Raw genomic sequence first — 12184 nt, 5'->3', positions numbered from 1 at the left:
TCTGTCTTAGTTTTATAGGACTGAAACATGAACTGCGGCCAGATTTTTTTCCCTGGGATTTCCTGAGTTTTCCTGAGCAAAACTGACTCACTTGAATTGATTCCAGTGAGTCAGTTATTATTCAGTTCTTGTATTTACAACTGAATTATTCATCTGATGTGCTTATATAGGATGACTTACAGTGGTAATGATGATTCTAGGGAATTTTGCCATGGGCTGGTGACCTAAAGGAGAACCTGTGCTGATATTATTTTCTGTTTCATGCCATGTGATTGTTTGTCAGTAGGGTAAGAGGGTAACTCTGCACAAGGAGAACTACAGCATGGTTTTCATTTACTTCAAGTCACAGGGTGGTCCAGCAAGGACTGGATCCAAAACACATACAAGCAAAAATAAATGAACACATGCTTTTCACAATTTTAAACAATGAAACGATTTTGAATAAAGACACATGCACGCAAGCACTTACTGTAAAAACAAAAAGCCACACAGTTTGACTCTACGAAACACAGAGAAAGAGGAGAAGTGTCCTGATTTAACACCCACATTTATTCTGCATAGAGGTCACCATCTCTGACCTGCATTGTTAGAATTGTGCAGGTGTTTGAGAGGTGATTCTCAGACAGTGAGAGTCAAGGAATCTGGTTTGGAAAACTAATGAAATTTCTAAATACTTTACAAATAGGGCACTTCACAGAGTAGATTTTCCATTATGCCTCACTAATTCACTGCATTAGGTGGGTTTCAGGCAGCCTGGAGTGGAATAAGACCTACCGACACACTTAAGCTGAGCAAGTGCACCAGCTGCACTAATGGCACAGCAGCTGCTTCGCTCAGGCTGTTAAAAACACTGCATTTCTGCTAATTTATTGCATGCTGTTTGTGGAAATGTTTCATTAGGTTAGGTGTTACCCACAATTTACACAACTCCTTTTGCATGTATTACATATTGCTTTATCTTTATTATCTTTATTTTGCTACAGTGGACCACACTTCATAACATCTGAACCTGCCCACTAGTGCTGCAGTGCACTGCAACCACAAAGACAGTTTCAGGCAAGGGAGCACTGAAAGTTTTTATGCCTGTGTCGGTGATAGCCGTGACTGAAGGCATTATGGTTTTGGGTTGTCTGTCAGTCCATCCGTATGTGTGTTTATCCGTCCCCTTTTCAGGTACACAATATCTTTAGAAGGCCTTAAGGCACAACTGTCCACTTGGACTTAAATGAACTGATTAGATTTTGGTGGTCAAAGGTCAAAGTCACCGTTACCTCGTCTGTCTCATTCTCATGAAAGCAAGATCTCAAGAACGCCTTTAGGGAGCTTCCTCAAATTTGGCAAAGACATCCACTTGGACTCAAGAATGAACCATTTAGAATTTGATGGTCAAAGGTCAAGGTCACTGTGACCCAAAACCACATTTTTGGCCATAACTCAAGAATGAATCTGCTAATTGTGACAAAACTTCACACAAATGTCTAAGAGAATATAATAATGAAATGATAACATTTTATATCCAAAAGGTCAAAGGTCAGCTCACTGTGACATCATAATGTTCTGCAAAATCAGATATTTTAATTGAGCTGAATACAGCGGAAGGGTGACAGCAAGATGGTCAGACAAAATGAGAAGAGGGAGAATGTTAGGTCGGGCCAAAAGGCTGCACAGTACACCCCTGACCTTTCCTTTCCTTTTCTACAGCGTTCAGTCGGGAAAATGTTCAACAGTAACAGAGATTGAGACAAGAAAAAGAAGGGCAGATGTAGGGACAAAAAAACAAGAGACAAATTAGGGAATGTGGAGAGGGTGGGAATTGTATCCTCATCCTGCTCTTAAAATGAATCTTACTCTGTATGAGTAGCATGTTCCGAATATATGACGGCAATGACAGTAGGAGAAAAGGAGTGGGGGGAGGGTAATAGAAGACAAAGATAATTATGACTTTGCTTCTCTTTTGTTCACACGTTGATATTCAAGCAGTGTAAGAAATCCCTGTACTATCCATTAGGTTTATTCTTCATTTTGGAAACTGAAAGACAGGCGGATCAGAGGGGCGAGAGACAGAAAGAGACAGTGATAACAACAGAGGGAAAGATAGACAGAAACAGACCAGAGAGAGAGAGAGAGAGAGAGAGAGAGAGAGAGAGAGAGAGAGAGAGAGAGAGAAGCTGAGAGGGGAAGGAAGGAGGAAACAGAATGGCCATCTGGTTCTAATCTTCTGTTAGCTTATAAAAACACACTAATGACTGGTAGAGTTTCTGCATGCTGCATGTGTTTGTGTGTGTGTGTGTGTGTGTGTGTGTGTGTGTGTGTGTGCCCCTATGCCCCTCCAGAGTAATGAAATGCCGGTAGTCTAAGTGCGTGTGGGAAAAAGTCACTGCTGCATGAAAAAGAAAAAAAAAATCAATGCGGCGGACATGATGCAAAAAGGATGTGTCATTTTCAGCATACCCAAGAGTGTAGTTAGGCCAAAGATGGTCTATGTTTTGGAAGATGAATCACAAAAAAAACGGCCACTTCTCAGTCGGCAGAAGTAGGCATTAACCCTCAAATTGCTCTTCTCTCCTGCAGCTTTGGCTCAGAAAGACACAACATGAGCCAAAACTTTCAAACATGACATCACAGCAACAGAGCAGAGGTTCCCTCCGTGCGTTACAAAAGTAGAATTTGTCAGTCGTATTCCTTCTTCTTGGCTCGAACAAACACACCTTTCAGCGTGTTAATGGCAACATATGGTGTGTCAAGTGAATGTTCAAGTTAGCCCGAGCTACATTCACACCATATGTTGGCCAAATGTTGTTATGCTAAGCTGGCTGGCCCATCTTCCTGGCCTTTGGACAGAAAGCCCATTGGAATAGTGTTGGCCTGTGCAGTGATTTCTGTGTAGAAAGACTCTCAGAAACCCTTGACAGTTTTCCAATCCATAATCCAAACTATTAGGTCTAATATACATTCAAAAACAGTTATACTAAAACAGCATTTCTATGACACTCGTGTGTTGGCAGAGAATAACGCTAATTCATATGTGTTATGGATCCCATGGAAGGAGGCGCATGTAAAAGGAGAGAGCATTTTTTCAGTGACTGCATTGGGTCAGGATTGAGATGATTCAGCAGTGTTGTTTTGAAGCCATGGTGTAACAACTTTGTCCCATATGTCTTCCACTAAACAAGACTCTCATTTACTTTCTTGTTGCCCAAGTTTGCCCGCACTATACTTTAGTGTGGCTTTGATAATGACTAAATTGCTACTGGCAGCAGACGATGAAAGAACGAGACGGCAGGCATGGAGGAATTTTTAATGAAACAGTGGCTGGTCGAGAAAGCCAGAGATGCAGTACTGTGTGCCAAAGAAGAATGCCCACACCAGTGCAAACACATCAGAGGCCTTCACTCCAAGCACCACCCACGATCATACCTCATTTCTGACAAACACTGAAAGCATCATTTTACAGTGGAGAACCAGCCAGTTTCACACTCAGACATGCGGCTGGGGTTAAAATGGACACCAAAGTGGAGCAGGACACATTCCACTAGTGCTTTGCAGCTGGTGCTATGATAAAACCCAGGTCTTAAATGCAAACTTTTCTATGTGAAAATTAGCATGTGCTATGTGAACTGACAGAACTCATTAATCGTTTTAGCTTTAACAGTTGTCTCAGTGTTTTAAAGGTATGCTATGCAGGGTTATCGATTTCTTTTTTTTTAAAGGGGTCACCAGTTAAAGTGTGCATTGTGGTGTTGCGTTTTGGTGGCACATGCCCACAAACATCCCAGAAAACCCAAGCAGAGGGCAGAGTCTCTGCAGCAATATTCTCTGCCACATACTGCTAGTTGGTCAGAGGTTATGATTGAGAGGGGCGGTAAATTGTTAATTTCCATTTCCATTGATCTTTGCAATGAGATTTAGATATATAGTTTTAATGAGCTGATATTAACCAAATAAAACACTCATATGCTTTATTTGTGTTTCTCTCACTCAGAGGGTCCAGAGTATGAGTACAGTGGCAGTGAAGAAGAGGATGACGAGGTAACAGAGGAGGAAGGAGAACCCAGGTAAAAGCCTTTTTACACTAGGCATGAATATCTGTTGAGGAAATTGATCACAGGGTGTGTGATGAAAGATTACACACTTGTGCAGCAGGGAGATAACTTGGAAGCACAGTAGTTGCTGCAGATTTCCATACACGGAGAGGACATGGCATTAAGCATACACAGTTTATCAATCTGGATAAACATGCAAACAGTTTCTCAAAGATTTCTAAAATTTAATCATCATTATCAGTGCTAATCGGTAGATTAACACTCACTTATGAACTCTCTCTCTGCTCGAGTGCTCCTCACATATGAAGCTAATGAATCACTACAGGGAATGTGTGTGTTTCTATGTCCATGGACAGATGCACTAGCATCTCTGTTGCTGTCCCTGGACATCAAACAGCAGATGGCACTAGGAACGGAACACTTTCTCCTGGGATGAGCTTTAAGTGTGTGTGTGTGTATGTGTGTTACTGTGCCCATGACCATCTCATTGGTGAATTAAAAGTGATTGGGTATTTTCCTTTATCCTCAAGTGTACTTCAGTACCCAGCAGTTGCTGTTTTTATCATTGACACTGTCTTCCTCCCTCTCTTCCTCTTCCAGCTCCATTGTGAATGTTCCTGGTGAGTGGACGTTAAGACGGGAGTTTCTTCGTTTACAGACAGAGGATCGTGACGGGGGCAGAGAGGGAGGTCACGGGGGAGGTGTTGGTCAGCAAAGACAACAGGTAGGTGTTGAGTTCATATGCAACCTTTTACACATTGATTCATGATGTATACAGTGATACAGTATATACAATACAATACAGTGAATGACAATGATGCCATCAGTGCTCATCTCTAACAAAATATAGCACGTGGAATTTAGTCCAGTTTGTGTATCTGCTTTATTTGAGGAATTGATAGATTGTTTCAGTTTTGTTTTTGTTTTTTTTGAAATGATAAATATTCACAGGTTCCAGACTGTGAACAATTAACTTTCATGTCAGTATATTTTTTCTTAACTATTTTTTTTTCCATAAGTATTTTTACACAGAACGCAAATATTACCAAGCAAAATACAGTGTAATCTTTTTAGGAGGTCAGTTTTTCTAAGCTTTCACTCCATGGATAAAGGCATCAGCCAATCACATTATAGCTAAATCTATAAGGATTATGAAACAACACCAGGGAGGCTCCACAGTCTAAACCAAGACAGCAAACTTTATCATTCTTTTCAACTTTGACAAGGGCAAGACATACCAGATCCTCTGACTGCCAGATGCTGCTGTGGGTCAATATGGTCCCAGTATTTGTCACAAATACAAATCGCTGCTGGTTTGAATAGCTTGGATGCAGGCGAACGTTTTACATTTTTGTGTCTTTTTGTGTCCCTAGTGTGTAAAAGCATTAATACTGAAACTATTAAAAACAAAATTGAAACAAAAAATTGAAACAATGAAAACTAAAGAGATGAAACAAACAAACAAACCCATGTAAACTATTGGAAACTCAACAGAATTCAAAAAAAAAAAAAAGAAAGAAAATTAAAAAAACGGAATTAAAACTGATGAAAAGTATAAAAGTAATATAACTTTGCCAGTTTCAATTGTGAAATCATGTTTTGTCATATATGACAGATAGAATGATTTGTAGGGCTGACAGCATTTACACATTTACCACCAAGCAATTAAGGTCTAAAATAAAGCATTCTTTTTTTATAATTGCATGCAGCTATTTCGACCTTAGTCAAGCCGCTACAGCAGCTTCCTGCTGCCTCTGTGATGGAAAATAATGATTTCACTGTGCTATTGAAAGGCTTGTTTCACTGTAAAAAAAACTCCCAGAAGGCTCAATTAACAAGTCAAAAGTAATATGCACCTTGTGTCAAACGGTACTTACTTTGAGTCTGAGCTACCACCTACAACCTGAGCATTCAGCTGATCAGCGGGCAACCACATCGCCAAATACGGTGATGTAGTACTATTATTAAAACACTATGAAAGAGTCTGGTCTATGGGACTTCCTCAGGTTGCCGTGTTGTCATGGTTTCAAGGTCACTCTGTTGTAGCAGTGCAGCACTTATTTGAGGGAAAAAAATCTAAAAGGTCAAGATCATAAAGCAAATTTCTTTGCATTCATTTGATTCCCAATAAAGACAGAATTGCTTCACCTTGTTAAATGGACTTCAAAACTGTTTTGAAATGTAATATCATGGAATTTTAAACATGCGATTGAAAATGTGATTAATTGCAATTTAAAATATAAATTTTCAACAGCCCTAATGATTAGTTAATTAATCAAAACATAACTGGCACATTAATTGGTAATGATGTTAACAATTGGTAGTGTCAGCCCTTATTATTAATAGCAGTTGTTATAGTGGAAATAGGTCATTTACAAAGTGTGCTTTCAGTACAGCAACTTTGGGTTCATTCATTTAGCTCATTTAGTCTAGATTTTTATCACACAGGAAATGTATAAAACATCTCAACTCATATTAGTTGGAAAAGTAGACTACCATAATATCCACTCTGAGCTCTAATCCGATTTCACACTTAGCAATTAACCTTTAGTCTTGTAAAAAGTTTTGGGTGTAACTGTCTCATATCGCAGTTGAAACAGCAGGCAATTTGACCCTGGATCAAAGTCAAACATAATTCAGTTTTGGTTTTATTAGTACAGAGCCAAGTTAACCTAATATATTTAACCTTCAAATCAAAGACTTGAGTGTGTGGAAAGCCTGTGTCATTTTCTTAATTTTATTTCAACCATGATGTTATCATATTCCTGTCCAGGCATTACAGCAGCACCGGCAGCAGTTGGCGGAGCAGGAGCGATACAAGCAGCAGTTACTAGCTGACAGACAAAAGAGGATCCAACAGCAACATGAGCAGCGGCAAAAGTTAGAGGATGTAAGTATCACTTCTTCACATTTTCCCTCTGAATTCACTGAGCATTTATAGGTCAATAAGCAGGAAATAAAACATTTCAGAGGAAGAGATTAGTTCAAATCCACCATTTTAATCAGAGACATCTTTACAAGAAACACATCAGTGTCATCTTCCACCTTCTGAGTCACATCCTTACTCTGCCCACTAACTGCTCCCACACGTATGACCTCGGAAGCTTTTACTTGTATGATATCATGTGATCCCACAACATCCTGCAACTATTGCAGCCATGTGTCATGTTGATAATCTCAGAGCTGGAATTTTTTACTGTATGTTGTGCTTCTTAAGAATGCCAGCTAAATGCATATAAACAGAAAATGTACGACATGTTGCGACAAAGTGAACAATAAACACAACAGTGCCATTCACACTTGCCGAAATATAGTTTAGTTAATGATTTTGGCTTGACTGTTGTCAGTGTGCTTAATTTTGTGATCATGGGTACTGTGTTTGCTGTTTACAGCAGCAGAGGCGGCAGCTGGCAGACTGCGCCTATCAGTGGGCGGAGCTTCAAGAGATCTTGCTTGGGGAGGAGTCTGATCTCCATGACAACAGAATCCTACTGGATGAGAGGAACAAGAGGAGTGACAGGAGACAGGTAAAGATCAACTTTTGGTTTTGTATTCATCACTTTACTTTTTTTTTGTTGCTGTTAATGGTAGGTGAGGATAGGGGCTCAGTTTTCTCCCCTTTGTGCTTTTTTTTTTTTTTTTAGATTCTGTGTTTACAGTGTACTTCACTTCCCTGCATGAAATTGGGTATTAAAAGAAATTTTGAAGGAAATAAGAATTTATTTTAAAGCAGACACTAGGAATGCTGGTTCTGTCCAGTACTGGGCCTGCACTTTGCTCCAGAGTGCAAAATCTCTGTTGGATAGGATGTCATGAAATGTTAATTTTCATAATGTAAAATTGGCCAAATATGGTTGATGACACAGGACTCCCTAAAAAACTTAATGTGGATGGGTGTGGATTTGCAGGACTTGTTAGTGCACGCTTTGGTGAGCTCCGGGACCGTCTCACCCCATCCTCGAAATGCATGTTCATACATATAATATGAGATCAGGTTATTTAATAAGTATGAAGGCATACATGATATTTTATTCATGTTTTCCTGTAATTTGTACAGCTGGTCTCACACCAGTGTACATGGAAGTTAAAAGTCTTCCAAGTAAGCCTGGGTGGGCTGGGCGTAAATCAGAATACAGACCCCCCCATCTGAGTAGATTTTGTTGTGGGATGTGATTTAGTCCATCTAAATTTCAATATATTTTAGCACCATTTAGTTGTTCATATTTTCCAGTATAATGTGGTTGATGATGGTCATTGAGAACAGTAATCACCAGTTGGGTTAGTCATGGTTGCCCGCAGTAAAAGGAGGAAAAATCTTCATAAAAGTCCATTTTTGTAAACCGTGATCACCAAAAAAATTGAAAATCATCTTTGTTTGAATTAACAGTTAGATGTTGGGTCTCCTGTAGGTTTAATCTTGGGGTTAAGGCAAAGACTGGGGTAATGACAACTTTTTAGGTTACAGTTTTGCTAACTTATCCAAAAAGTGATGAGACAACCCATTGACAGCAAAGGAAAATGCACATCAGGCACACTCTGTGTGACGCAGGAAATAAGGCAACACCCCTGAGTGATATACAAAGTTTTTTTATTTACACAGATTTGTGTCCAAAATTACTGATTGTTTAAAAAAACGAGGGTAAATATCTGGCTCTCTCTGTGGCTCAGCAGGTAAAGTGGGGTGTCCACTTATTGGCTCGGCTGTTCGATCCCCGTTAGTCCTTATGTCAGATTATCTTTGGGCAAGATACTGAACCCCATATTGCTCCCAATGGCTATGCCATCGATGTGTGGATGTGTATGAATATTTAACTGAGTAGCAGGTGGCACCTTGCATGGAGGCTTTAGCCACCAGTGTAGTGGCTAGTCAAAATAGTCATTTTACCCATTGTTCAAATAGAAATAGTGCAGCTTTGGGGTACTGGTGAAATTTCTTTCCAATAAATAAATAATAAATAACTCTGTCAGATGTCCTTAATCTCTGTTTCTTTAACACCGTAGAAATGCTGTTAAAGACATAGAACAGTATGTAGAGTATGAGTGATAGAAAGCCTTTGTCTGACCCTTGCACCACAACTGTCCTGGTCATTCACACCTTGGATGTGAATGAATATAACAGTCTCAAGTCTGAATTGTTTGGGATGTGCAGTTGATGTAAGACCAACATTACATAATGTCTGTATCTACCAAAAACCCAAGTTACCTGTCAGAAGGAATACCTTGTGGCAGGTGAGTGTGTGGAACAATTGGGCTGTGATGCTGCAGTGAGTTAACACGTGAACTTGTTTTGCTCAGAAACTCTGTAAGCTCGAGGTGCGTTTGATGTGCACTGCTCTGATGCAGTGGTTGCACCTGTCAGCCTTTGTCACCCAGGTGATAAAAACACTCTCTCCTCAGTGTGGCAGGCCAGAAGAAGAGATCTTATTAATTCATCATTTTATAACTATGACCTGTGAAAGACAAAACTTTATGAAATGGAAAGTGACCTTTTGGACACATTTCCATCAACTTTAATCCCATCAGAATACAAGAAACAGGAACCTTCTTTTCCAATTTTTTATTTTTTATTTTTTCTAATAAATTTTACATCAAGCAGGCAGTATGCAGGTGCTGCTTGAATCAAATCTAGAGGAATGAAATATGAATAAAAGATATGGTCCATATGTATAAAAGAATTTATTTCACAGCACTTTCAAAAGGTTTTGTAAATCAGATGGAGATTAAATGCATTTCAGAAATCCTTTGTTTTGCTTATGTTCTGCAGTTTCCTGTTTGAAGAAGGTCTTTTACCTTCATGCAGTTCACATAAAAATTGCTTTTATCTTTTTAGAACTTGGTTTATAACATCATACAAATCTGTTGGAAATTAAAACTCACCTTTACTGTGAGAAAATTTTACGAAGTGACGGTACCTGTGACAGTTCGTGTGTGAGGGTGAAGTGTCTCTGCCTATTCCAGTCATTTTAAAGAAAGACACATAGCTCTCTTTACTATATCAGAGATTCCCTTTTTTATCATTAATTTTAACACATGCGTAATGAATCTATCCCACACACCAGTGAGTTCCAATAAGTGTATATTAACACCAAGGAGCAGGTTAGGAACTGTAATTTCTTCATGTAGAAGACACTGTATTTCAATGCTATTAATATCTGTCTAGTTATATTATATGTCTATTTGGTGTGCTGGTGTGTGTGTGTGTGGCAGAGAGCTATCTGTACATATTAGATTCTGATTACACAGATTGCCTCGAAGTCATTAAGTTCAGCATGCTTGATGGATCTATCTGATGCTTCATTAAGTTTTAATGCATCTGCATTTAATTATGTGACAGGTTCAAGTGAGTGTGTGATGTGATGTCTTGTATTTTGTCAGATGAAGAACTTGTCTTGGCACTGCTGTTCCAATCGTTTCACACTTTGATTGATTTGGCAAGCATCACATAATGTATTTCTGTGGTATGTCCTCGACTTAAAGATCAGAGAATTGGCCAAGTGTAGGGTTTGAATTGCCACAGTGCACGGAGACAGTGACTGATCAACCGCCTCTACCAGCTCCCTTAACTGCTTTGTTATCATATGATAAGTGAATAGTGTGACTTCCCTTTAACAGACTGGCAACCCATCTATGGTCTACCCTGCCTTAATGCATGATGGGAGATGCTGCTGCCCCCTGCTCCCCTAAACAAATTATGAGGTTGTAGAAAATAGCTGGTCGCTATGTGACTTGCAATATCATTAGAGCTGCCATTTTTCATTCAACTAGAATTTTAAAAGTGCCATTACTGTTAACCTTGGATGTATAAAGAGACCTGGATACAGCAATGGAGGAGGGGCCCCGTTCATTCCTTTGAAAGCTGAACAGTGGCACATTAAGCCAAAACAGTTGGACTTCCCAAGTATAAAAGTACCCTGATGTTCTGCAACGTTAGACCCATTGACTAAGCGCACTTTCCACCAGCGTCTTACTTCTAGTTTAGCCCTCCACTAACTTGAATGGGTATAAAATGATTTAATTGTGCAACTCTTCTAGACTTACGCAGTGTTATCAGTCCAAATGCATCAAATCCCAATAATATAATAAGTCATTTGTGACACTCAAAAAAATGTATCCACTAATTTACTGACATCTCTTTCACAGTGTTAGTTTGTGGGAAAAAGTATTTTTGGGCCCAGTGGCATCATGTGACAGACCTGGCCTCAAGTTGGCCTCAAAGCCAAGTGCCGTTCCTGGGGGCTTGCTGTTTAAAGGCTATGGTGGTACAGTGGTAACTATTAAACTACCCAACTTTGACTGGTTATAGTTGTCAAAGGTTTAAATGTTGTTGCCATTCCCTGCTTCTTTAATAAATCGATCTGAAGAACTCAGATCCATATCAGTTTTAGCCACGCTAGCGGCTTGCCTCTACCCACTTAAGTAAGTCCACCACTTTGGTTCAGACTACAATATCTCAAGAACTGTTAAATGGAATGCCATTAATTTTGTTAAAAAATTGATCGTCACCAGACGATGTATCCGACTGTCTTTGGTGATCCATTGCGAACCATAAGGTTGACATTCTGAGTGTAATGTCCCAAACAATTGGATGGATTGCTGTGAGCTTTGTTACAGATGCTCATATCCTCCTCAGAATGAATTGTAATCACTATAGTGATTCCCTGACTTACCATCCAGCATCAAAATGTTCGTTTGTCCAATACCATGGTTTATGTTGTGTTTAGTGCTAATTAGCAAATGTTAGCATGCCAATACACAAAACAAAGAGTGTGAACATGATAAACATTAAAAAGCTGCTCAACATCAGAATATTAAATTGGAAACAGACAACTTTTCAACTCCCTCCTCTCCAGCGTTTCCATGTGGTATTATTGTTGGCGCCACTGTCACAAAGACAACCGAATCACCTCACGTTTTCCTCAGACTCTTGTAACTACTACCATTTTCACAGCTGGTTTGGTTGTTCCACTGTCCATCATTTCCACTACTGGGAATAGTCTCTGCAAAGAACACACATTAACACTCTTTGGTAACTGGGGATAGCTACCAATAGCTAAAGGGGAAATCAAAAGTGTTATCCTCTTCCTGTTTTGATTGCACGATTGTTGACGCACTTCCTTTGTGCTGTAAATTGAGTTGATGTC

At 39.5% G+C, this 12184-nt stretch overlaps 1 protein-coding gene across 2 annotated transcripts in view; it reads left to right on the top strand.

Moving 5' to 3' along the window:
* LOC117260888 (mitogen-activated protein kinase kinase kinase kinase 4) overlaps positions 1–12184 on the top strand; it is an 86322-nt gene that overhangs the window by 29264 nt on the left and 44874 nt on the right. For both annotated transcript variants that reach the window (XM_033633003.2, XM_033633002.2), the window contains exons 11-14: positions 3983–4055; positions 4644–4767; positions 6817–6933; positions 7436–7570. In XM_033633003.2, coding sequence (XP_033488894.1) covers positions 3983–4055; positions 4644–4767; positions 6817–6933; positions 7436–7570 — 449 coding nt within the window. The remainder of the gene's footprint in view (positions 1–3982; positions 4056–4643; positions 4768–6816; positions 6934–7435; positions 7571–12184) is intronic.

Source organism: Epinephelus lanceolatus, chromosome 7 (assembly GCF_041903045.1).
Source record: "Epinephelus lanceolatus isolate andai-2023 chromosome 7, ASM4190304v1, whole genome shotgun sequence".
Classification (NCBI taxonomy): domain Eukaryota; kingdom Metazoa; phylum Chordata; class Actinopteri; order Perciformes; family Serranidae; genus Epinephelus; species Epinephelus lanceolatus.
The sequence above is the reverse complement of the archived record's forward strand: the minus strand, read 5'-3'. Positions and strand labels throughout refer to the sequence as shown.